The sequence below is a fragment of the Lipotes vexillifer genome, unplaced genomic scaffold (assembly GCF_000442215.2).
Source record: "Lipotes vexillifer unplaced genomic scaffold, Lipotes_vexillifer_v1.1 scaffold914, whole genome shotgun sequence".
NCBI classification, from domain to species: Eukaryota; Metazoa; Chordata; class Mammalia; order Artiodactyla; family Lipotidae; genus Lipotes; species Lipotes vexillifer.
In genome coordinates this window covers 4,087,390-4,113,843 of record NW_006780388.1, presented here as the reverse complement: position 1 = coordinate 4,113,843, position 26,454 = coordinate 4,087,390, and the positions used below count along the sequence as shown (strand labels likewise).

The 26,454-nt window shown below is 49.8% G+C and overlaps 1 protein-coding gene across 1 annotated transcript in view; it reads left to right on the top strand.

Annotated features, from left to right (window-relative positions):
- The window catches only part of RAB11FIP3 (RAB11 family interacting protein 3), a 78,281-nt gene that overhangs the window by 24,766 nt on the left and 27,061 nt on the right, over positions 1 to 26,454 (top strand). The window contains exons 2-3 of the mRNA XM_007453679.1: positions 15,109 to 15,202; positions 23,094 to 23,185. Of these exons, the coding sequence (XP_007453741.1) occupies positions 15,109 to 15,202; positions 23,094 to 23,185 (186 nt within the window). The remainder of the gene's footprint in view (positions 1 to 15,108; positions 15,203 to 23,093; positions 23,186 to 26,454) is intronic.

Sequence of the window (26,454 nt, the reverse complement as noted above, 5' to 3'; positions counted from 1 at the left end):
TCTGGTGCTGGGGAGTGACATCTGAAGGGCGTTTTCCCCAGTCAGGTGGCTGAACCAGGTAACTGTTGGCTCCTGTACTGAGTTTCCTGTGGGGAAACGGTTCTGCCAGAAGACCCAAAGGGCTGTGGGAGAGAGCCTGTCTTCTGGGCACTCGCACATTTGTTCCCAGCCGTGTGCCACCCTGGGCCAGGTGCAGGTCGAAACCCCATCGAGCAGGATGGGGTGGGGTGGGGGAGAGACTGCTGAGTGCAGTGTGGGGAGTGGAGGAGGTATGTCCTGATGGTTCTGGGGTGGGGGTGTTGGTCTTCCTGGGTCTTCTGGGACCTGCATGGGAGGATATTCTTTTGCGTCTTGTCATCTCTTCTTTCCCCTGCCGATTGCCTTGGCCTCTCTGGCCCACGTTACAAGTCGGTTGTCCAAGTGAAGCAAAACACTGGCGCTACTCGAGGGTGGGGCGCTGCTTGAGGTTTGCCTTGTTTCTGGTGGTGACTTTGCAGCATCAGCTCTTCTTCCGGGGACTTAAAGAGTGACGCTCGCAGGCTGTCTTCCCAACATCACCCTTGGTACAGCTCACCTGGGGGGCTTGGCTCACCTGGACAGCCTGTGGGGGGCAGAGGACCATCTCAGAGCTCTTTGTTTAAGCAGAATGATCACATAATGAAGTCCTTGTGCCACTTGTAAATCTGTGCCTTCAAATACACCCAGGAGGGAGCTGAAGGCACAGGGGAAAGAGATTTGGGTCCCGGGCTGTGCTTACCCAGTGCCCTGGGTTGTAACCATCTGGAGCACACAGGGGCAGCCTTAGGGCCAAGGGCAGTCAGGTACCTTAAAGTAGGGGTTTTATCTGTTGTTTCACATGGCCTGTGGTGCTGTGTCTCTTCTTATCTAGAAAAGCGAGTATGTGCAAATCAGAGGCTCTGCCATGTTCTGGAACTGTGGCTGCTGGAAGGCCCTGAAATGTGTGCCCCCAGCTCTTTCCTATGCTTGTGTGACCTTCCTAGGAACAAAGCGAGGGTTGTACCACACCTTTATGAGAAAGTCCATCCTAATCAGCGTGATTCACTCTGTGAAGAGCTTGTTTTCAGGGGCAACTCATGCCATGCCAGCCTGGGCCCAGGGGCCACCAGTAGCAGCCTGGGCTTCTGTGGCGGTGTCTTTCTTAAGCACTGTCCCTATATGGTGACTCTGGGCTGCCTGCTCCACCCAGGAGAGAGAGGCCTTTCCTTGAGGCAGAGCACAGGGTCCAAGAGGACATTGGTTCCCCAGTGGGGAGGTGGGGGTCTGTCCCCATAAAGGGGGACATGAAAGTCCACTCTGGGCAGCCACCTGCTCTGGGAGACGCATATGTTCTTCTGGGGCATGGTTTGATCTGGCTGCATTAAGGGGGTCTCGACCAGCCCCCCACTGTTGCGTCCAGCTGCTGGTCCCTGTGACAGAGCCCTCCTTTCACTGAGTAAATGTTTACTGAGCACCTGCCATGGGCCAGGCACCATTCTCACCCTGAGGTATAGCATTGAGCAAAATGGACCATGGCAGTGGGCCCCTGCCAAACAGGTGAGAATAAAGGTTTAAAATCAGCATTCAGTACAGCAACATGGATGCAGCTAGAGATTATCATACTTAAGTGAAGTAAGCCAGAAAGAGAAAGACAAATACTGTCTGATATCACTCAGATGTGGAATCCAAAATATGATGCAGATGAACCTGTCTGTGAAACAGAAGCAGAATCACGGACATAGAGAACAGACTGGTGGTTGCCGAGGGGAAGGGGGTTGGGGGAGGGATGGAGTGGGAGGTTGGGGTCAGCAGATGTAAGCTTTTATGTAAAGAATGGATAAACAAGGTCTTACTTTTATAGCACAGAGAACTATATCCAATATCCTATGAGAAATCATAATGGAAAAGAATATGTATAAAAAAGAATGTATGTATATGTATAATTGAATCACTTTGCTGTACAGCAGTGATTAACATTGTAAATCAACTCTACTTCAATAAATAAATAAATAGATAAATGTTAATAAAGTAAAATAAAATCAACATTCAGGTAAGCTGAATTTCTTCCAAGAGGAGTGGATTGACTTAAAACAGTAAGGGTGGAAATTGTATCTCAATAAAGTGTTATTTTAAAAAAGTAAGTTGGGTGTGGTAGGTTGACAGTGGCCCCGGAATACATCCAGGTCCTATTCCCTGGAGCCTGTGAACATTACCTTACATGGCAAAAGGGACTTTGTGGATGTGATTAAATTAAGGGCCTTGAGATGGGGTTATCCTGGTGGGCCCTCAATGGAACCACAAGGGTCCTTATAACAGTGAGGTGGGAGGAGGAGAGGACTTGGCTGTGTGGCGATGGAAGTCGGGCTTGGGGTGTCCAGCCTCAGTGAATGCTGGCAGCCAGACAGCCAGGGGGCAGATTCTCCTCTGGAGCCTCCAGGAGGGACCAGCCTGCCAACTCCTTGATTTCAACCTAAAGACTCATTTTGGACTTTGACCTCCAGAACTGTAAGAGAATAGGTTTCTGTAATTTTAGGCAACTAAGTTTGTGGTAATTTGTTACAGCAGCCACAGGATGCTAATACAGTAGGGGAAAGTGTCCATGATCCAAGAAAGGAAAACAACCAGTTTCAAACAGAGGACATAAAATTCAAAGTGCTTCAGTAGCTGTGGAGGGAGACTAGGAAATGGGAAAAAACCACTAGTGTTTTACACGTAGACCCTCTTGAGAAGTAATATGATAATATTTACCCAGGTTGCTAAATGTCATTGTGTTAGAATCACACAGCATGTACATTTTTTCTTCTTAAAATTATACCATTATATATTTGCACATCCTTGTTTACAGCAGCACTATTTACAGTCAGCAAAAAGTGGAAGCAACACCAGTGTCCATGGTCAGATAAATGGATAAACAGAATGTGGTGTATGCATACAGCGACTGCCATTCCGCAGTCCTTAAAAAGGGAGGACATTCTGACACACACTGCAACATGGACAAACCTGGAGGACATTTTGCACAGTGAGATGAGCCAGACACAAAAGGACAAATCCTGTATGATCCCTTCTATGAGGTCTCTACAACATCAGATTCAGAGACAGAAAGTAGATAGAGGTCGCCAGGGGCTGGAGGGAGGGTGTGGGGTGTTAGTGCTTAGTGGGGACAGTTTCAGTTGGGAAGATGAGAAAGTTCTGGAGATACTGGGGGTGATGGTGCACAGCAGTGTGAATGTATTCAATGCCACTGAGCTGCGCACCTAAGAATGGTTAAGATGGTAAATTTTACGTATATTTTATCACAACTAAAAGATTTTTGAAAGCGTGCCATCATAGCCTTTCTGAAGGTAAAGTAGCAGTAGGCATTAAAAGCCTTCGGAAAGTGAAGGCTCAAAGAGGCAGCCCCATTTCTAGGTCAGAGTGAGGAAAGCCGCAGATGCTCTGGACACCTGTGCTGTCATGGTTACGTTGGTTCGTGATTGTGCGTCACTTGCCTGGCCTGCCCTGCCGCACGCAGCACTGAACACCACTGGCTGTTGAGTCTCACTTCGCTGGTTCCTCACCCAGGGCGGAGGCCCAGGGCTGCTCCTCCCCCTTCGGTCTCACTCACTCCCAGGCTAACGCTGTAGATGTGGCCTCTGTGCTGATGACCCCCAACATCACTTCTCCAGCCTAGCGCACTCCTGGATGCTGGGCTTATGCTGGGATGTCAGATGGACGTCTCAGACTCATGGCTGAAGCTTTGAGTGCCACCTGCAGTGTCCCCATCTCAGTAAACAGCAGTCCCACCCTTCTAGCGACTCGGGCCAAAACGTCTTTCTCTCACCCGATTTATGATCCATTGGGAAACGCTGCTGGCTCTGTCGTCAGGATACGTCCAGAGTCCCACCACTTCTCAGGCTTCGCCTGTTGTTCTGCTTGGCTTGTGGGAGCACTGCCTCATTGCCCCACCCTGCAGCTTTGGCTCACATGCAGCCAGATAGTAGTGTTAAGGCAAATCCTGTGACTCCTGTGCTCAGAGCTCTCCCAGGGCACTGACCACCTTTCTGCTGCCAGCCCCTCGCTCCCTCTGCTCCAGCCACTGGCCTCCTTGAGGCTCCCTGTGTGCCACGGGCTCGCCTCCTCCGGCCCTTTGCACTGGCTCTGCCCTCTGCCCAGTGTCTGTCTAGGCTGCATTCCCACCTGGGACTCAGGGTCCTTCACCACGCTCATTCAGTTCCTTGTGGTTGTAGTGCTGAGATCCCTGTTTTCTTGCTGGTGGTTGGCAGGCAACAGCCCTTGGGTCCTACTGGCCACCCTCAGGTCCATCCACGTGGCCCTCACAGCACAACAGCTTACTTCTTTGTGACCAGCTGTCTGCTACAGTTAACACACGCACTGGCCTTCATGTTTGCCGCACACGGCTATCCCATCATATTCACAAGCCCTCTCAGGACCCTGTCCCTACAGCGTCCAGTCCTGGAGCAGCTGACAACACAGAGCTAGGTCACTGCCCAAGGCACCTGCAGTAAGGTCTCCAGTCGACAAGCCCAGCTTGTCAACTTTTTAGTGACCACTTTTAAGTATAGAGGGATGGTCAGGGACCTCAGATACTTCAGGGAAGCCTCCAACAAGAAAGGCAGAGACCAAAACCAAAAACAAAAATGAAAAAGTGGAAGGCACTTGAAGGGAACAGAGTCAGTGCAGAGAGCAGAAGAAAACTTGGAAAATGAAACGATTTATATTGTCAGGTTAAAGAACACATCACATTCAGAGAACTAGAACACACCCTCAGAAATTAAAAATGAAATAAAAGCATTTCTTTAATAAGAAATTAAAAACGAAGATCAAGTCAAGAATACATCCCAGAAAGTTCTTTAAAAGGCAGAGATACTAGGAGATGAAAGATAAGGACGAGAGCGTGATTAATGAGGTGCACTGCCAGACCAACAGTTGTGGGGAGGGGCCCAGAGACACCGTCATAGGGACCTTCAGGAGGACTGCGTCTCCAGGTGAAAGGGCTCTTCCTGTGAGGAAAAAGTACCCCCAGCAAATATGGCGAATCCTGCCAATAAAGAGAAGGGAGATTAAAACAGGCCGCATACAAAGCATTATGATGGGGTTGGTATCAGAGGCCACAGCACGTGCAGGAGTGGGGTGGGTGGGCTTCCCACTGCATTGGGACAGGTTTCCACCCTACAGCCGGGTGCGGGCACCTGCCCGGATAAGGGGAGAGTGCTGGCCTCAGATAAGGATGCTCAGGATGCACACCACGCACCCCCTCCTCACGAAGCTGCAGGGGCTTCTGTGAGATGAGGGGCACTAAGAAAGGAGGACACAGGGTTCCCAGCATGGAAGGTGGGAACGCGGGCTAGGAGCAGCGACATGAGGAAACACAAGGAGTCGGGTGGGGCCGGGGGGTGGGGGTCTGGGGAAGGTTGCGTAGAGCAGTAGGTATGTGGACATTGGAGGCATGGAAAGCAAGGGAATTGCTAAGCAGAGGAAGAAATTATGTAAGAAAGGCAGTGCTCTCCAGTGAAAAATATTTCTGTACTCCATGATGTGAACGCTGCAGAAGGCCTAGCTAAACTGGGGTGGGAGGGTGGTGTTGAATTCTTGCTTTTCATCATAGGAGGCCAAAATGCAGCATGTAAATTTGACAAGCCACGAAATAGCACCAGGAGCACATTAGTTAGACGTAGAGGCAGTGAACCCCCAAAACCATCCGAAGCTGAAGAGCAGAAAGAAGGGCTTTCGAATGGAGCCAGGTGGGCAGGAGTGGGGGCGGTCTGTCCTGTTTCAGCCTGCAGCCCCGCGGCTGCTGAGCTGCATACCTGTGTGTACCTGTGCTAGATAACTGTGTGGTTTCTTCTTTTCCTCCTTTACTTATTCTAAGGGGCCTGGGTTAGGCTGGGAGTCCAGGGGTGTCCCGTAAGGAATGAGGCTTCCACTTCTGTTATGTGCGGAGAGGTGACAGACACTGCACGCTGCCCTCACATGTCCGGGAGCAGGGCCTGATCGTCCTTGATCCAGAGAAGAGCCGTGAGGGGGACCCTTTCGTAGCCCCTTGGGGGGGCCCACAGTGCCCCTTCTGGGAGTTGAGATGCAGGGAGGGGTGGAGAGGCCTCTGCGTCCAGCGGTGCCTCCTCTTCACCCTGATTAAGGGGGTTGCATAAGTTGAACAGATATGTTCTCTGTTACTCCTGTAAATTCTGTTTCATCTTTTCAGCACGTTTGCATAAAGCTTGAGTGTTTCCACTTGACTATTTTCCCGAGTATTCTCATGTGCATTTTAAGATTTTATTGTCTTTAAAATAACATGGAGATGGCTCTGTGAATATACGAAAAAACACTGAATTGTACCCTTTAAATTGGTGAACTGTATGTCCATAAAGCTGTTAAAGAAATAAGGTGGTCGGAACGGCTGTATCCCCTGAAGCGGCTGGAGGTGCCCCTGCCCCAGACCCTAGCCTCCCTGACCCCCACCTCCCACACCAAGATCTTCAAACAGCAAGCCTCCAAACTCCTAGCAATGACCGACGTAGGGAGACGGCAGCTTCTGGTGTCCCTGTCCCAAAGCACAGCAAGAAGAGCCTCCCAGTCACGGGGTACAGCTGGGCTCTGAGTGGGTGCCTTCCATCCACAAAGGACACAGCTGGCAACACTGCAACACCTGTGTCTAAAGACAAAAGTGGATTCCTGAACATGATACATGAGGAATGACCTTGTCCATCTAAGACCAGCACGATGCTTTTATTTTAGAATTTTCTAAGCCCTCCCCCTTAAACCAGGGGCGGTTAATCAGTTCATCGTAACAGGTGATCTAGGATCACCCCTCCAGGTGCAGAGGCAGGTGGCCTCTGGATGCCTCGGGCACTAGCTGGTCCCTCCAAGTGCTTGGGCAGAGCAGCCCAGGACAGCTGAGAGGAGTTCTCGGCAGCAGGGAAAGCCGTTGTATATATACGGCACGTACTTTAGCTGCTTTATAGATGCTCCTAGAAAGAAGGTCAGATGCCTTTAGGTGGGCAAGCTGCAGGCCTCATTGTGGACATTCGGGATGAAATACCATCAGCTTCTCTCCCGCCCCCGCCTGCCCACCCGCACGTTGGTGTGAAGTTTATGAATTGCTATAGGAGGCCCTAGAGCATTTTGCTTCTTGTCACCATGGCTGCTGCTGCTTATTTTTTCCCCCCATGGAATACCACATTTTATACATTCTTGTGTGGATGGACATTTGGGTTGTCTCCATTTTTTTGGCCATTACAAATCAGGCTTCTGTTATCCTTTGTCTACAAGTCTTGCTTTGGACGTCTGCTTTCATTTCTCTTGACTAACACCTAGAAGTGAAATGACTTCTTTTGTGTGATTGTGTGGTAGGAATAAGACTAACCTTCTTAGGAATTTCCAGACAGTTTCCCAAAGTGGTTGTGGAATTTTCCAGTTGGCAGCAGCATGTAGAAGAATTCCAATGCTCATCCTCCAAACACTTGGTGTGTGTGGTGTGGCCAGTCTTACATTCTGGCCATTCAGATACACATGCACCTCACTACAGTGGGGATTTACATTCCCTAATGGTTAATGATGTTGACTTGAGACCTGAGTCTTTTGAAATTTGTTCTATGGCCCAGTATATAGACTGTCTTGATAAATGTTCCATGTACACTTGTCAGGGTTCTACTTATGTAGGCTGGAGTGTTCTGTAAATGTTAGTTAGGTTGAGGTGCTTCTGATGAAAGACAAGCTGTTTTGAAAATGTTACAATTCAAGGACAGTGGTAAGGAGCAGGTGCAGGAAGGAGGGTCGCTCTCCTTGTGAAGGGCTGTGCTTTCCCATGATTTCTGTGACTGGGGCTTCTGTGGCTGGAGTTAGCTGTGGTTGGAGAAGTTGTTCTGGCTTCTGCAGATTATGTCTGCACGTCTGTAGCAGAAACAATATAATTTGCCAGTAAATTTCTCTTGTTAGAATAACCACGTGGAAGCTGGGCCCGTCTGCCTGCAGCTGGTTGCAGAGTGGGGTTCTCTCCTGGGGTGTTTCTGTGGTCTCCTGTGTCTGTCTGTCCGACGGGTGTTGGCTGGCTTGGATGGGGTGTACTTCTCTGAGCTTGGTTTTCTGTCTCTTCTTTGCAAGAAAGGGCAGGTTCTTAATTTCCAGGCTCGTTGTTTTTCCTGAAGGCCTCTGAATGGAGTACTTTGGGCTTAGCGAATAGAACGATCCCCCAATCATCAGCTGCATGGACATTGATTTATCTTCCAAATTATAAAGAAAAATAAAGTAGACTTTTTTTTTTTTTTTTTTTAATTTTGGCTGTGTTGGGTCTTCGTTGCTGCGCATGAGCTTTCTCTAGTTGTGGCGAGCGGGGGCTACTCTTCCACGCGGTGCACGGGCTTCTCATTGCGGTGGCTTTTCTGGTTGCAGAGCATGGGCTCTAGGCACGCGGGCTTCAGTAGTTGTGGCACTCGGGTTCAGTAGTTGTGGCTTGCGGGCTCTAGAGCACGGGCTCAGTAGTTGTGGCACACGGGCTTAGTTGCTCCGCGGCATGTGGGATCTTTCTGGACTAGCACTGGAACCCGTGTCCCCTGCATTGGCAGGCGGATTCTTAACCCCTGGGCCACCAGGGAAGTCCCCTTAGGAATCTTAAGGACAGATTGGCCACTGTGGATTTCAGGTCCCCAGCAAGCGAGGAGCTTTAGGAATGAAGGCCTTCGTGAGATAAGGAGGGAGAATTCAGACTCCATGGCCTCAAGAAGTCAGCTGCTGCGTGGACTTCCAAGCCCAGTGTCTCAGGAACACATGGGCCCTGGGATGGGGGAAGGCTAGAGAATCCTGAGCTGTGGGTCAGTCGGCTTGAGCTGGTCCCTGTCCACACACGTCAACAGATGGGGGAGAGGGCTAACTGTGGCAGCATCCACCAGCCTGCCCAGCACAGAACAGTGCTTGTGGGGGGTCTTGGCCAGAGTGGGTTCTCCACCGCTGAGCGCCCTGTTTGCCTGTACCCCTCCCCGAGTGTGCCCTGTCCATGCGTCAGCCCTTTGTGGTCCAGGGTCCACCCTATCCCTGGCTGACTGCCTCCTCCTTTGCTCCCTCTCCTCCCCCCATCTTTCCTCTCTTTCTTTCTTGCTCTTCTTTGGTCTTTTTCTCCTTTTCTCTCTTATTTTCATTATGGAAAGTTCAAGCCTATAGAAACTTTTCAAGCCTATAGAAATTGTGTGATGCCTCCCTGGTGTGCGCCCCCCTGCCCTGACACTTCTCAGCCATGCCAGCTGGGTACATACATGTAACCACATATATGCCTTACCCTCTAAATATTTCAATAAGTATATATCAAAAAAGCAATGCGCTGGGACTTCCCTGGCAGTCCAGTGGTTAAGACTCCATGTTTCCAATGCAGGGGGTACGGGTTCGATCCCCGGTCGGGGAACTGAGGTCCCACATGCCACATGATGTGGCCAAGAAAAGAAACAAAGCAATGCACTTGGAAAAATTACCAAAATATCATTGTCACACTTATAAAAATTAACCGCCATTCCTCAATATCATCAAATAATCAGTATTCAGTATCCTGCATCAGTCAGTGTTCAAGCTTCTAGTTATCTTATAAATACGATTAAAAGCTTTAAAAAATTTGAGTCCAGGGCTTCCCTGGTGGCGCAGTGGTTGAGAGTCCGCTTGCCGATGCAGGGGACATGGGTTCGTGCCCCGGTCCGGGAAGATCCCACATGCCGCGGAGCGGCTGCGCCTGTGAGCCATGGCCGCTGAGCCTGCATGGCCGGAGCCTGGGCTCCACAACGGGAGAGGCCACAGCAGTGAGAGGCCCGTGGACCGCAAAAAAAAAAAAAAAAAATTGAGTCCAGACCCAGAAAGTCCCTGCATGGTAGTAGGTTGATGTGTGTCTCCTGAGTCTCTCTTTTTTTTATTAATTAATTTAATTTATTTATTTTTAGCTGCTTTGGGTCTTCGTTGCTGTGCGTGGGATTTCTCTAGTTGCGGCGAGAGGGGGCTACTCTTCGTTGCAGTGTGCAGGCTTCTCCTCGTGGTGGCTTCTCTTGTTGAGGAGTACAGGCTCTAGGCTTGGGAGCTTCAGTAGTTGTGGCTCGCGGGCTCTAGAGCACAGGCTCTAGTTTTGGCGCACAGGTTTAGTTGCTCCGCGGCATGTGGGGTCTTCCTGGACCAGGGCTCGAACCGGTGTCCCCTGCATTGGTAGGTGGATTCTTAGCCACTGCACCACTAGGGACGTCCCTCTCCTGAGTCTCTTTTTTTTTTTTTTTTTTGCGGTATGCGGGCCTCTCAGTGTTGTGGCCTCTCCCATTGCGGAGCATAGGCTCCGGACGCGCAGGCTCAGTGGCCATGGCTCCGGGCCCAGCCGCTCCGCGGCATGTGGAATCTTCCCAGACCGGGGCACGAACCCGTGTCTCCTGCATCGGCAGGCGGACTCTCAACCACTGCGCCACCAGGGAAGCCCCTGAGTCTCTTAATAAAGGTTCCTCTCCATCGTTTTTTCCCTTAAAAACAGCAGGTCCCTTGTCTGTCTCTGTCAAGGGTCTCACGGACTGGGTTTTGTTAATTATATTCCTCAGTATTGTTAACACATGTTGATCATTGTATTTCCTGTAAATTGGCAGTTGGATTCCAGGTGGATTCAGGCAGTGTCTCTCGGTTCCATCAGGAGACACGTGGTGTCTGGGTGTGTCTTCTGTGCCCTTGGGGGCACTGAATATCGTATTGTGTGATGTGTGACGTGTTGTTACCTCACCAAGGATTGCGGGCAGGACCTGCTGTTCTGATCCCATTGCTGCTGCGCTTAGCTGGGATGCTCTGTACAGAGCTATTGCCCTTGTTAATATACTGTGGCCCCATTATGCCTGTGGAGGGAAGGCAGGCCCACCACTTGATTCTTTCCCTTTATGGGTTAATTTTCACAGTAATAAGTGGGTTCCCTAGCGTCTCCAGTGATGATCAGTGACTTTTACTGCAGTCACTCCATTGTGCGTTGAGGCGAGTTTGGTGTGTACAGTCAGTGCTCAGGTCAGCTCACTTTCAGGTTGGCTCCTGAGTTCTTTGATGTTGACCTGACAAAGTCTTTCACAGCATCTTTGCTCTCAGGGATGACAAGATAGTCCAGGCTCAGCCTGCACTTTCCCTAGCACTTCTCCAAGGGTCCTGGTTCCCTCTAATGGGAATTGGAATGTAAATACCTTCACCTGGGTGCGAGGGGTGCTGACTGCTAAGTGGACAGAATAGAAAGTGATTGTTTTGGTTTTAGTACATCATGAGTGATGCGTCATGGTGGTACTTAAAATTCAAAATCAGGATTATAGGGTATTTGCCTGGCATCTTCAGTCTTATATCTTTTTCTCCTTTCTCAGTCGTGTTGGGGATCCCAGTCCTCAACAACACATGGGCTGGTGGAATTCGAATATCCCTTGTTACTTGGTGTTGCTGCCAGAAATGTTAATGATCATTTAATTTTTTTCTATAAATCACTTGATTTTTGCATATTCAAAGGATTTTTTCTTTTCCTTTAAGGTTTAAGAAATTCACCAGAATAAGTCTTGTATGAGGTCTTTTGGGGATGGGAGTTGATATTCTTAGGGACGTGATATATTCTCTCAATAGGTAGTTGACCCCTGAAACATGGTAAGTCAACTGTACTTCAATTAAAAAAGTAATAAAGTCTCAAGGAAAAAAATAAGGAAGAAAACAAATATGTAGTTAAAAACTTTTTTTTATTCTAGGGAATTTTTCTTAAGTATAGTTTTCAATTTTATTTATTTATTTTTTATACAGCAGGTTCTTATTACCTATCTATTTTATACATATTAGTGTATATATGTCAATCCCAATCTCCCAATTCATCCCACACCCCCACCCTTGGTGGCCATACGTTTGTTCTCTACATCTGTGTCTCTGTTTCTGCCTTGCAAACCGGTTTGTCTGTACCATTTTTCTAGATTCCACATATATGCATTAACATACGATATTTGTTTTTCTCTTTCTGACTTACTTCACTTTGTATGATAGTCTCTAGATCCATCCACGTCTCTACAAATGACCCAATTTCGTTCCTTTTAATGGCTGAGTAATATTCCATTGTTTATATTTACCACATCTTCTTTATCCATTCATCTGTCAATGGGCATTTACGTTGCTTCCATGACCTGGCTATTGTAAATAGTGCTGCCATGAACATTGCAGTGCATGTGTCTTTTTGAATTATGGTTTTCTCTGGGTATATACCCAGTAGTGGGATTGCTGGGTCATAGGGTAATTCTATTTTTAGTTTTTTAAGGAACCTCCATACTGTTCTCCATAGTGGCTGTATCAATTTACATTCCCACCAACAGTGTAGGAGGGTTCCCTTTTCTCCACACCCTCTCCAGCATTTGTTGTTTGCAGATTTTCTCATGATGCCCATTCTAACCTGTGTGAGGTGATACCTCATTGTAGTTTTGATTTGCATTTATCTAATAATTAGTGATGTTGAGCAGCTTTTCATGTGCCTCTTGGCCATCTGTATGTCTTCTTTGGAGAAATGTCTATTTAGGTCTTCTGCCCATTTTTTGATTGGGTTGTTTGTTTTTCAATATTGAGCGGCATGAGCTGTTTATATATTTTGGAGAGTAATCCTTTGTTGCTTCATTTGCAAATATTTTCTCCCGTTCTGAGGGTTGTCTTTCATCTTGTTTGTAGTTTCCTTTGCTGTGCAAAAGCTTTTAAGTTTCATTAGGTCCCATTTGTTTATTTTTGTTTTTACTTCCATTACTCTAGGAGGTGGGTCAAAAAAGATCTTGCTGTGATTTATGTCAAAGAGTGTTCTTCCTATGTTTTCCTCTAAGAGTTTTATAGTGTCTGGTCTTACATTTAAGTCTTTAATCCGTTTTGAGTTTATTTTTGTGTATGGTGTTAGGGAATGTTCTAATTTCATTCTTTTACATGCAGCTGTCCAGTTTTCCCAGCACCACTTATTGAAGAGACTGTCTTTTCTGCATTGTATATCCTTGCCTCCTTTGTCATAGATTAGTTGACCATAGGTGTGTGGGTTTGTCTCTGGGCTTTCTATCCTGTTCCATTGATCTATATTTCTGTTTTTGTGCCAGTACCATATTGTCTTGATTACTGTAACTTTGTAGTATAGTCTGCAGTCAGGGAGTCTGATTCCTCCAGCTCTGTTTTTTTCCTCTTAAGATTGCTTTGGCTAATTAATTAATTTATTTGGCTGTGTCGGGTCTTAGTTGCGGCATGCAGGATCTTTGTTGCAGCATGCGGGACCTTCATTGCAGCATGAGGGCTTCTCCAGTTGTGGTGCATGGGCTCCAGAGCACGCAACCTCAGTAGTTGTGGTGTGGGCTCCCCAGTTGGGGCACGCAGGCTTACTTGCCCTGAGGCATGTGGGATCTTAGTTCCTCGACCAGGGATTGAACCTATGTCCCCTGCATTGGAAGGCAGATTCTTAACCACTGGATCACCAGGGAAGTCCCTTAAGTATAGTTTTAATATTTGTTCTTTGCTTTGATTTTTCTTCTGAGGGACTTCTAATATCCATATATTAGATCTTCTTTGCCTTACTTCAGTATTTGTCAGTTTCCCTTGAATCCTTTTTACCTTTCTATTCATTTGTTTCTTGAGAGTTTTGTTGAAGTATAACATATATACCAAAAAATTCATCCATTTAAAGTGTACAGTTTGTGAATTTTAGCAAATTTATAGAGTTATGCCCTTCACCTCAGCCTAGTTTTACAACATCTTTAGATGTTGTAAAGGGATCCAGAAAGATCCCTTGTGCTGTTTGCAGTCAACCCTTGCTTCTACCCCAGAATCCCAGGAAACCACTGAGCTCTGTAGGTTTGTCTTTTCTGAAAATTTTCTGTAAGTGAAAAGATATAATTTGTAGTCTTTTGTGCCTGGCTTTTTATCTAGCAGAATGTCTTTGAGGCTCTTTCATGTTGTATGTGTGTCAGTATTTCATTCCTTTTCGTGGCTGAAGAGTAGTCCTTTGTATGGAGGGACCACATCGTGTTTATCCGTTCCTCAGCTGGTGGACATCTGGATTGCTGCTGCTCTTTGGCTGTTTTGAATAATGCCGCTTGCTGTAAACATTTGCATACACGTCTTTGTTTGGACCCACGTTTTCCTTTCTCTTGCGAAGATCCCTAAGAGTAGAGTTTCTGTGTTGTGTGGTTGGCCCTGGTTTTCCAGATTTCCCAGACCATTTCCCACCCTTCCTGGCAGCGTCGGAGGTTCCTGTGCCTCCGCTTCCTCGGCAACACTTGCTGTTGTCAGTTGTCTTCATTACAGCCGTTTATGGTTTCAGTTTGCATTTCCCTAAGGACTCAGGATCTTGACCATCTTTTCATGTGCTTATCAGCTATTTATATATGTTGTTTGATGAAATGTCTGTTTAAATCTTTTGCCCATTAAAACGAATTGTGTTTGTCTTCTTGTTGAATTTTAAGATTTCTTTATACATTCTGGATGCAAGTCCTTTATGAGATATATGATTTGCAAAGATTTTCTCCCAGTCTGTGTCTTTTAGTTATACTAATGGTGTCTTTTTTTTTTAATTAATTTTATTGGAGTATAGTTGATCTACAGTGTTTTCTAAGGGTGTCTTTTAAAGAGCAAAAGTATTAAATTTTGATGAAATCCAGTTTATACTTACAAACAGAAACTTCTTTTTGGAGAGTTTCATTCTCTGGAACATCATGTGTGAATTATCCCACTTACTCTTTATTATTTCTGATGTCCAGGGTCTACTTGCTGGAGTCAGTTTTACTAAGGCCTCTGCACAGCTGTCGGGATGGGCGGGTCTGTGCTGTGCATAGCGCCTGGATCCTGACTGCAGTAATGCCTAAAACTTCAGCACACTCAAGAAGCATGGCTTTTGGCCTGAGAGCAGGGTCTTATTCTGTGGTTCGTGGTTCATGGTTCTGGGCACTGTTGGCAGCATCTCCCCAGATGCCACCTGTGCCCTGGCTGGAGCTGTTGCTGGCACTCCAGTCAGAGGACGTGATGGCCCTTAACTTTCAGCAGTGCCCCTTGCAAGCCGCCTGCTTCTCTGAATGTGGTGAGATGTCACATGCACGACCCCACCACCACCCAAAGTGTGAAGGCTCTGATAACATTCTCACTTGGCCATTGCAGGTGAAGGACTTAACGAGGTACTTGGATCCCAGTGGGCTCGGCGTGATTAGTTTCGAAGACTTCTACCGAGGGATCACAGCGATCAGAAATGGAGGTCAGTCACCCCACCGTGGGCTTCTGTCGCCTCACCCCTTCCTCAGCCCCCTCCCTCAGCCCCCTGCCCCCCGATTAGTGACCCTCACTCCTCAGGCTCCCTTTGCTGAGCCTTCTCCTCCTTAGAGCCCCTGAAACATCCCAGGTTTCAGAAGGCCCTCTCTCCCACCTCGTTCTTTGCTCCTCACGCACTGTCCTCCAGAATTCACTGACTCAGCTACTTATTTGTAATGTTAGAAGTCTACTGCCCCTTTCCCCAGAAATTTTTTTTTTTTAATATTTATTTATTTGGTTGCACCGGGTCTTAGGTGCAGCAGCCCGGCTCCTTAGTTGCAGCTCCAGGGCTCCTTTAGTTGTGACTTGCCGGCTTCTTAGTTGCAGCACATGGGCTCCTTAGTTGCAGCTTGGGGGCTTCTTAGTTGTGGCATGCATGTGGGATCTAGTTCCCTGACCAGGGATCGAACCCAGGCCCCCTGCATTAGGAGCATGGAGTCTTATCTGCTGTGCCACCAGGGAAGTCCCCAGAAGTGTTTTTTTTTTTATGAAAACTTCCAAACATACAAAAACATTGCAAGACTTACACAATGAACACCCACACGTGTGTTTGCCATCCACAATCTGCAGGGAACATCTTCCTGCGTTTGTGTCATTATATATCATATATCCACCCATACATCTGTCCAACAATCCATCTTTTTTTTTTTAAATGGGATGCATTTTAGACAGGTATACTGCCATACACTCCCCCAAACACCTTGTCCTGTGTATCAGTCATTACTGATTCATTAGAGTTCAGTATTCATTTGCAGTCTTATTTTGAGTCAAAGTTTACCTTTTGTGAATGCACAAATCTTGTGTGCCCTTCTGTAAATGTTGATGTTCTCCTGCTGGGATGCAGACCCCTGCCCAGAGCCTTACTGCCCCCAGAGACAGCTCCCTGCCTGCCTTCCAGTGATCCCTTCCCTTCTGCCGGCATCTCCTTGGCTGGTTCTGTCAGCATGGATTAGCCTTGCCTCTCGTGGAGTGGGCGTCACATAAATAAACCATTGGCCACACTCCCGTGTTGTGCTCACCCGCGTGTCACTCCTGTGATGCTTGCGACTCACCCATGCTGCTGCGTGTCAGGGCACTCTTCCCATGTGGAGCTGTGCTCGCCTGCATGCCTATGCAATTTGTCTGTCCGCCTCCCAGGTGATGGACAGTAATATGTCTCCAGTTTGGGGCCGCAATGAATGAACCTTCTAGTGACGCTGGGGTCCAAGTCTTTGTGTGGACAGTGTTGTCATGGCTTTGGGGCCTGTGCCCAGGGATGGGATGGCTGGTCGCGCGCTGGCTGTGAGCTTAGTTTCGTACAGAACTGCCAGAGCGAACGTTTCACACTCTCACCGGTTGCCCATATGCTGTCCTTTTAAATAAAATCCCGAAGCTCTGAATAGAGCTTTCCTTCTCATTCCCCATCTGTGGCCACGTGCTGGGGTGAGAGTGGTGGGAGGTCCCAGTTACAGGTTCGTTCCCTCCTCCTGCTCTTGGCAGAGGAAAAGGAGGACGTGCAGACCTGGGCGGGACCATCAGTTACCTGATGGGGCTGGGTCAAGGGATGCCCTTGGGTCTTATCAGCAGTTGTTGGTAGTGTCACCTGTCTTGTCTGTCCCCGCCCCAAAGTTATTGCCTAGCAGTGTCACGTGGGCAAGTTTTCCTAAACCCCAAGTCCCCGCTGGCTCTTTCTCCCAGTCAGTCTGCGTGCACGCCGTCTGAGGCCCCACACAGCTTGGGGACCCCATGCGTGCGCGGCACATGCGGAGGCCGTGTAGCTGCCCTCAGTGTGGTGGGTGGGCCGGGCTGGAGGACCTCACGGGCCAGCTCCGGGCTGGCAGCCCTCTCTGGGGGCCGGCTGGCGTGAGGCTGGTCCAGGTGGGGGGCAGTCCCAAGGCCCATGTGGTGAGCTGGGTAGTACCACCCAGAGGTCGTACTGGGGGTGGGGTGGGCGAGGTGAACCCTGGGCTCCAGGCTGAGAGTCTGCAGGCGGAGGCTTCGTGCCTGTGTCTGGATCTGTGTAACCAGTGGGTTGTAGTCCTTCAGTGATTTTTTGGAGGTTAGGTGTGCGGTTAAAACAGAAAGTTGTTTAAAACTTCATCCCTTGCACAAAATTTTTTGGTGGCTTCATGCAAATTTTTGCTTCTCCACCTCCAGTGTGTCTTGGTGCTTCCTGGTATGGTGTGCTCACTACCCCACAGCAGGCACCCAAGCCAGGCCTTCGGGAAGGTCACCGGGACCACCGCAGGCACGCCCAGGACGCGGGTCGGGGGTGGGGGCTGGCTTGTCTGCCCACAGCTTCCTTGGTTAACCTTTGGGAAACTCTAGGTGTAGGCTTTTTTTCTCTTAGTTTTAATGAACCAGTGTGATTTTTTCTTTGACTCATCAATTATTTTAAACAATTTCTAAATGTATTTTAAGATCTTGTCAATAATTTGAACCTAATTATATGTGTGATAGTCAGAGAATGGGATCTCTGTGCTGTGCCTGGAGTTTGAGGTCTGCCGTGTGACTGGTTTTCACGCGTGTGCCACGTGTGCTTGAGAGCTTCCCGCTGGGTCCGTGGGTGTCCGGACCCAGTGAGGCTGGAGCCGCCGCGTTGGGCTGCCTGGTCTCAGTCCCGGGGGTCAGTAAGGAGGTCACATGTCCCGGAGGAGGTGGCTCCGTGGGTCTTTGTCATCAGCAGCTTAATTTCACCTTCACCCCATGTGATGGGTTGGCCGCAGGTTGGTGGTGATGGGAGCCAGGGCCCCAGGACTGGTGGGTCATTGGAGAAGGCTTCGCAGCTCTGCCCGAGGGCTTGGGGGTGGGAGGGTGGTGGGTGCATAGGGGTCAAGCCCAGGACACCAGCAAGCAGTCACTCATGCCAGGAAAAACAAGACGTGGAGTAAGAGGAAAATGTGCTTCTGGAATACTCTTGGCCAGAGGGGTCAGTGTTTATGTGGTCACAGTAATTAAACAAATTGAATATTCAGGTAAGCAGAGACTAAGACATTTTGTGGGGAAGAAGGTGCTAAAGTCCCTGAGTGCTCTACTGGGACATCAGCAGAACATTCTAGAATTCAAGAACTTATGGGAATTGCTGGGTCACTTGGCCTGACATGAGCCAGGCTAGGCATGCTGCTGTCCACCCTCAGCCCATGGCCTCGGGAGGAGTGGTGTGGACCACTCCCCGGGGTGACCACGGAGCAGCTGCTGACCACGGGGCACTTTCCAGCCAGGGCCGAGACTGGGCTTTCTCTGAAGGGTCAAGGCCCCTGGGCGTGGGCAGGAAGGAGCTCAGGACAGTGGCCAGCCGGGGCTATCTGTGTGGTTCTGAGGCCCTCTCTGATCCTCTCTGAGCCCACGTCCCCGATTCTGTTGCTGGGCAGTGGCTGCTCTGTTCTGATAGGCCCACAGGTGACAAGAAACAGAGCAAGCTCAGCTGTAGGAATTCCTGGGGGGTCGTGACCTAGGGGTTCCCAACCCTGAGCCTCAGGAGTCAGAATGTGCTCCCTGGAAAACTCATGACTAGGTGGGCGCGACCCAGTGCGCTGTCAGAGCTCTCCAGCCACCAGCCCGTCAGGCCCCGGCGTGGGAGCAGAGTGACCCCCATCTGTTGAGCTGGAGGGGTGCCAGCTGCTGTCCCCGAGGCTGTCCCCTGGTTGCATGTGTCTCGAAGTTTCGTGTGCATAGATTTATCAGCCTGGTGAGAGAAGATGGTTGTCTGAGAATGTCTTGTCTCCTGGGTCCTGCTTGTCCCTTGTGGTCAACCTTCCACTTGATGCTGAGATGGGGCTCGCCACACCCCTCCTCCCTCCTTGCTTTGGCCTGGGCCCTTCCGCCTGCAGCTGGGGGGCCCTCTGTCCTCACTTCCTCCTGAATCAGAGCCTCCAGGTCAGGACAACTTTTTTTTTTTTTTTTTTTTTTTTTTTTTTTTTTTTTTTTTTTTTTTAATTATGTTTTTGGCTGCGTCGGTTCTTGTGGCACACGGGATCTTTCGTTGTGGTGCGCAGGCTACTCTCTAGTTGCGGCGCATGGGCTTAGTTGCCCCACGGCATGTGGGAATCTTAGTTTCCCAACCAGGGATCGAATCAGCATCTGCTGCATTGCAAGACTGATTGTTAACCACTGGACCACTAGGGAAGTCCCCAGGTCAGGACAACTTGGTGAAAGTTCCGCCTCTGGGGCCCACACACATCACTGAGTCTCACTATTTTTGCATTCTTTTTTGGTAACATTTCCACTGTAATTAAAAATAAAAGCTTCTTAGGCTGTCCCAGAGTTAGCCTGAATGCTCTAGGAAGTGGTGCTGTGATTTCTTCAGTGGCACGAATATTCTGGAACAGCAGCATCCCACGTGGTGGTGTGGGAGGGTGAGGCTCGGTCTCAGCATGATGCCACACTGCAGCTGGTGTCCCCTGCCCCAGTTTAGCCTATGCAGAGCAGACCCCACTCCTGAAGTATGTGCCGGAGGGAGCAGAGAGGGTGGGGGTTGGGGGGCAGGGTTGGTCAGGGGCCCAGCCTGGCCAGCAGATAGGGTGGGGTCCTCGGGTGGGCAGGCTAAGGGGAGGCTGCTGTGATGAGAGCTTGAATCAGGCAGATGAAGGGGCTGCAGCTGTGGGAGAGGGCAGCTGAGACCTGTCAGGGCCGTCGGCTTTGCCAAGAGGACCATTCCAGGCTCGGGGACACAGCACCGGTGGAGCTGGCTTTCTAGTGGAAGACAGCCCGGACAACCCCGGGAGGTGATGGGACTCGGGGGACGGTGAAGCTGGGGGCACACAGGTCTCCCAGAGAGTGTCTGGGAAGGGGACCTGGGGCCACGCTGCACATTTGGGGCTGCAGGAAGGCTGGGGGGCTGGGCTGGGCAGCTTGGGTGCCTCAGGAGACTCGGCCTCTTCTGGAGTGGGCAGTGCTGGTGGGGACGCCCCTCCCCGCACAGTGGGTGAACTGCTGGGAGGGTCAGGGCTGTGGGCCCTGCTTTTCCTTTTTTTCGTTTTTCTTGTTGTTTTTTTTTTTTTTGGCCTCGCTGCTTGTGGGATCCCAGTTTCCCAACCAGGGATTGAACCCAGGCCCTGGCAGTGAAATTGCGGAGTCCTAACCACTGGACTGCCAGGGAAATCCCCCTGCTTCTCCTTTATTTTTTGGTAATTTGACGTCATCATTTAACTTTTGTTAGGAACGGAGAGTGAAAATAAAATTAGAATAAAAACAAGTCAGAGACGATTTTGAAATTGTTAACTCGTAGCATTTGGGAGAATGGGAGCGTGATCACCTGAACTGCTTTCAGCCAGAGCTCACCTCACGTCTTCCTGCCGGCACCCTTGCCATGGCCGTGGTCGGCCTGTCGCGTCAGTCAGGCTTCCGTTCTGCGTCCGGGAGTGGAGCACTGACTCCGTGTACTGACCCAGTTTTGCAGAGGAGCGCAGGAGTCTGCTGTCCTCGCCACAGGCCTTGTTTCAGGAATAGAATGAAATCAAGGGGGGTTGTTACAAATGGGCCATTGCTCTGGCTCATCCCCCACCCCCAGGCTCTGGAAGAATAAGATAAATAAACAGTAAAAACTGATACTTAATTGAGAAAACTGATAGAAGAACCATATTTAGTTCCCATCGAGATTGTAGAAATGCGAGCTGCGTTCACATGTGCCTCCACTGCATGGGGCAGGACCCATCCCTGGAATCTGAGCACATGCCCACTGTGGCTAAGATGATTGGCTGCTTTCTGAGAGTTTTGAATTCTCTGTTTCAGTTTTTGGAAGTGCAAGCAAGACTTAACATTTGAAAGTGGAAAGATAGGCAGAGTCAGCCTAGTGTTTTACAGCTTTGCGCCGGGGTAAGTGGTGCTCTCCCTCCCCTGCCCCAGACGCCAAAGTCTTCCATCCATAGTCACCCTCTCCCTATGGTTCTGCCATAGTTCACCTGCACCAAAGACCAGACCTCCAACGAGGGGCTGCAGGGCTGTGGGTTGGTGTGGTGGGCAGCGAGCACGGGGTCCAGGTCCAGCCTGCCATGCTCTGAGGCTCCTTCACTCCAGCCGCCGTCTGAGCTACACTCCCCTGGGGAAAATGGTACAAAGCAACCGCAGCAAAAGTACCTGTGATTCTTAAGACGGAAGCAGCCAAAGGGCTTTTGCAGTCTTGAATTTGGAGCAGCATCTCACAGTTACTGAACGTGTAAACGTTTGAATCTGCTTGATTGTCGAGGGGAAGCATGATTATTCTGTTCAAATTGGGAGCTCTTCAAAAACAGTACATAGCCACGTGTCCTGCCACTGAGGGGTCCGGCAGCGTCCACCCCCCTCCCCAGGCTGTCCTGTGACTCCAAGCCTCAGAGCCCTTTGGGCGTGGTGTCCAGATGCCAGAGAAGAACGTCCTCTGGCCAAGGAGGCCAGTGCTGACCCTTCAGAGTCCTTTTCCCAGGAGCATCAGGAGGCTTGCTGGTCCACTTGGCCCTCAAAGGCCTCTACTCCATACAAATAAGTGACTGATGTTTTGTTAGGTCACGTGAAACACACTCAACAAGGAACTGATGTGTTTGAGTAGTCACTGCTGTGATCTGTGTTGTGGATTTTCCTCACCACGCAGTCCTCTGTGCTCTGTGGATACCACCTGGGACACCAACTGCCCAGGTGCCCAGGTCACCCTCCCTCCTGTCTGACTTGACTGCAAATCAAGAGTTCCAACTTCCTCCGCAGGTTTGAGAATTTGCTAGAATGGCTCATAGAACCCAGGGAAGGGCTTTACTGACTGTTACCAGTTCATTATAAAGGATATTATGAAGGTTACAAATGAACAGCCAGGTGAAGAGGTATATGGGGCAGGGTCTGGCATGGAGAGGTTTCTGTCCCCAAGGAGTTTGGGATGTGCCACCCTCCTGGTATCTGAGTGTGTTCCCAACCCGGAAGCTCCTCGAACCCCTTCATTTGGGGTTTGTGTGGAGGCTCGATTACACGGGCAGGACTGTCTAATCCCTGGCTGTTGGAGATCAGCTGCGTCTCCAGCCCTTCCCCATCCCGGTAGGTCAGAGGTCAGGAGTGGGGCTGAAAGTTCCCTGGCAACCAGCCCCCATCCTCTGAGAGTCACCTCACTGGTGTGAACCCAGGTAAGGCTGAAAGGGGCTTGTTGTGAATAAAAGATGCTCCTTTCACCCCTTCACTCAGGAAATCCCCGGGGTTTTAGGAGCTCTGTGCCAGGAACCAATGGAGACAAAGACCAAATAAATATTTCTTATGATATCACAGTAATGAAGCAGCTTCAGGAAACATAGGCGTCTTGCATGCTCTTTGGGACGGGCTATGCCCTGACATTGCCTAGAGGCCGTGGGAGCAGAGCTTTTTCTGCAGAAGGGCCACTGCTGTGGGCTCGTGTCTGAGAAGTGGGGTCTCTGGTGCTGACGTCAGCGTTTTCCAGCATGAAGCGATAGCGTTTCCTTCAAACTTATTATTATTATAAAATAAAATGTGTTGTAGAAGGTAAAGTTAAGTAAAAAGGGAGAAAATAAAAGCTGCCATGGGTCCAGCACCTTGGACAGATGTTATCACACTGACACCTCCCCAGACAAGACAGATTCTTTAAAACGTGGAGTCTGGGACTTCCCTGGCGGTCCAGTTGTTAGGACTCCGCCCTTTCACTGCCAAGAGCCTGGGTTCAGTCCCCAGTTGGGGAACTAAGATCCCGCAAGATGCATGGCGTGGCCAAAATAGTGGAGTCTGGCCCAAAGCCTTGTTTCCCCGGGGGCTGCACTGCTTGCCTCCTTCCCCTGGGGTTTCTCATGGCCAGTCCAGGTCCCGCTCACGTCCACCATGCACGCACCTTCCCCCTTGACCTCTCTGGGGATACTCTGGGCCACCTGCTGAGCCGGGTCTTCTTTCTCTAGCAGATCTCGATGGCCAGCTCTGCAGCGTCACGCCTGCCCCCGACGAGGAGCCGCCAGCCTGCCCTGAGGAGTTCGATGACTTCGTTACCTTTGAGGCAAGTGGTCTTCCCGGAAGAGCTGAGCAGGCATCTGACAGATACACCCTCTCTTCCTCATGTACCCTAAATCCTGCTTCACTCATTGGTCCCCACGGCTGTTTTTTTTTTTTAATAGATCTTTACTGGAGTATAATTGCTTCATAATACTGTGTTAGTTTCTGTTATACAACAAAGTGAATCAGCCATATGCATACATATGTCCCCATATCTCCTCCCTCGTGAGCCTCCCTCCCACCCCTTCCTATCCCACCCCTCTAGGTCATCGCAAAGCACCGAGCTGATCTCCCTGTGCTATGCTGCTGCTTCCCACTAGCTATCTATTTTACATTCGGTAGTGTATATATGTCGATGCTACTCTCACTTTGCCCCAGCTTCCCCCTCCCACCCCGTGTCCTCAAGTCCATTCTCTGTGTCTACGTCTTGATTCCTGCCCTGCAACTAGGTTCATCAGTACCTTTTTTTTTTTAGATTCCATATATATGCGTTAGCATGCAGTATTTGTTTTTCTCTTTCTGACTTAACTTCACTCTGTATGACAGGATCTAGGTCCATCCGCCTCACTACAAATAACTCAATTTCATTTCTTTTTATGTCTGAGTAATATTCCATTGTATATATGTGCCACATCTTCTTTATCCATTCATCTGTCGATGGACATTTAGGTTGGTTCCATGTCCTGGCTATTGTAAATAATGCTGCAGTGAACATTGTGGTACATGTCTCTTTTTGAATTATGGTTTTCTCAGGTATATGCCCAGTAGTGGGATTCCTGGGTCATATGGTAGCTCTATTTTTAGTTTTTTAAGGAACCTCCATACTGTTTTCCATAGTGGTTGTATCAATTTACATTCAACAGTGCAGGAGGGTTCCCTTTTCAGCACACCCTTTCCAGTATTTATTGTTTGTAGATTTTTTTGATGATGGCCATTCTGACCGGTGTGAGGTGATAACTCATTGTAGTTTTGATTTGCATTTCTCTAATAATTAATGATGTCGAGCATCTTTTCATGTGCCTCTTGGTCATCTCCACGGCTGTTTCTGTGGGGAATGGCATGAAGGGCAGGCAGGCAGGGCTCATTCTGACACTGGTGGGGACACTGTGGTTGGCAGGCGTCTGCTCTCCGTGCTGTGCACCCGGGGCTGGTGGCCTGTTGTCAGCAGAGGGGCAGGCTCTCCTGTGACATTGCTATCCCCTTCTGCCAGACTGCCAAGCAAGGCCAGAGCACGGGCTCCTTTGTGAAATGAAGAGCTTCTGAGAGTCCCTGTGAATGGTAACACCCTACAGGATCCTACTGCCCTCCTCTGTGTCTCTGTAGCTTGTTCCCTGCTCTGAGAAACTGCCCAGGTATTAGTTACCCCTCAGATGACACAGGTTCACTTCCTGACTGTCTCTCACTTCTGCCAGCACAGGCCTCCAAGCCACCTGGGAGCATTCACCCCTCACAGCTTTGTCCTAGAGTCCCACCTGGGCCTGAGCCCCTGAGGGCAGGGACAACCCCACCTTGCGTCCCCTATTCAGCAACAGCTGGTGTGTTCATTCTTTGTGTGACCTGGTGGTGCCAGGCCCAGTCCTGGTACATGGAGGCCAAGTGCCCAGCTGGGGCGTGTGCTGGCTGTGAGGCATGGTGTGGCCGGGCAGGGCTGAGGGTGTGCAGGACCCTGACGTGTCAGCTGTCAGGTCAGCTGCCAGACCCCGAGACTGTGGGATGGCGAGGCGTGGAAGGCTATGTGTGGAATGACACACCTTGAACTTTCCAGAAGTGCAGCTAGGTCAGGGGAGAGCCTGCTTTTCTTGTTCAGAGCGTCTAGAGAACCCCGTCTCCTCACTTAGTGGTTGGCCAGCAGCAGACCTCTCCTGCCTGTTGACACACCAGCACACACTTTACCATCAATGTCGTCCGTTTTGTTCTTCTCTCGTATTTCCGTGAGGGCATTATATTGATTCTTTGTATTTGATGTGTATGTGGGTGTCGTGGGTTGAATGGTACTCCCCAAAAGGTACATCTGAACCCGTGAATGTGACCTTATTTGGAGAAAGGGTCTTTGCAGAGCTCGTTAAGTTAAGGATCTCAAGATGGGATCATGCTGGGTAGAGTGGGCCCTGAATCCAATGACCAATGTCCTTTGAAGAGAAAGGGAGATGACACACAGGGGAGAAGGCGGTATGAAGACGTGGGCAGAGCTGGAGGAACATGGCTGCCAGCCGAGACATGCCCTAGCCACCAGGAGCTGGACGAGGCAGGAAAGGTCCTCCTCTGGAGCCTCAGGAAGAATTCAGCCCTGCTGACACCTTGATTTCCAACTTCTGGCCTCCAGGTCTCTGAGAATATATTCCTGTTGTCTTAAGCCACCAGTTTATGGTAGTTAGAAATTGGCAGCCCTGGGACTTCCCTGGTGGTGCAATGGTTAAGAATCCACCTGCCAATGCAGGGGACACAGGTTCGATCCCTGGTCTGGGAAGATCCCACATGCCACGGAGCAACTAAGCCCACGAGCCACAACTACTGAGCCCACGTGCCACAGCTACTAAAGCCTGCGCACTCTAGGGCCTGTGTGCTGCAACTGCTGAAGGCTGAGTGCCCAGAGGCTGTGCTCCGCAACAAGAGAAGCCATTGCAATTAGAAGCCAGTGCACCACAACAAATAGTAGCCCCCGCTCGCTGCAGCTAGAGAAAGCCCAAGCGCAGCAACGAAGACCCAATGCAGCCAAAAAAAACCCCACCGAAATTTAAATTAAATTAAATTTTAAAAAGAAAAAAGAAATTGGCATCCCCAGGGAACTAATACAGTGAGTTTTGTTACTCAGGTTAGTAAAAGGCGTCAACACATTTGATCCAAAAGGATGAGGCCCGGGCTTCCCTGGTGGCGCAGTGGTTGAGAGTCTGCCTGTCGATGCAGGGGACACAGGTTCGTGCTCCGGTCCGGGAAGATCCCACATGCCGCGGAGCGGCTCGGACCGTGAGCCGTGGCCGCTGAGCCTGCATGTCCGGAGCCTGTGCTCCGCAACGGGAGAGGCCACAACAGTGAGAGGCCCGCGTACTGCAAAAAAAAAACAAAAGAAAAAAGAACAAAAGGGTGAGGCCCACTGACGCTGGGGCTGCCTCCTGAAGCCTGGGCAGAGCAGACTTGGGGTGCTGTCCGATCGCTGGCTCCTGTCCTCTGCAGGGTGGACCCCCCTGGCATCCCACAAGTGTGGCCCTCCCACCTTTTTTTTTTTTTGCAGTACACGGGCCTCTCACTGTTGTGGCCTCTCCCATTGTGGAGAAC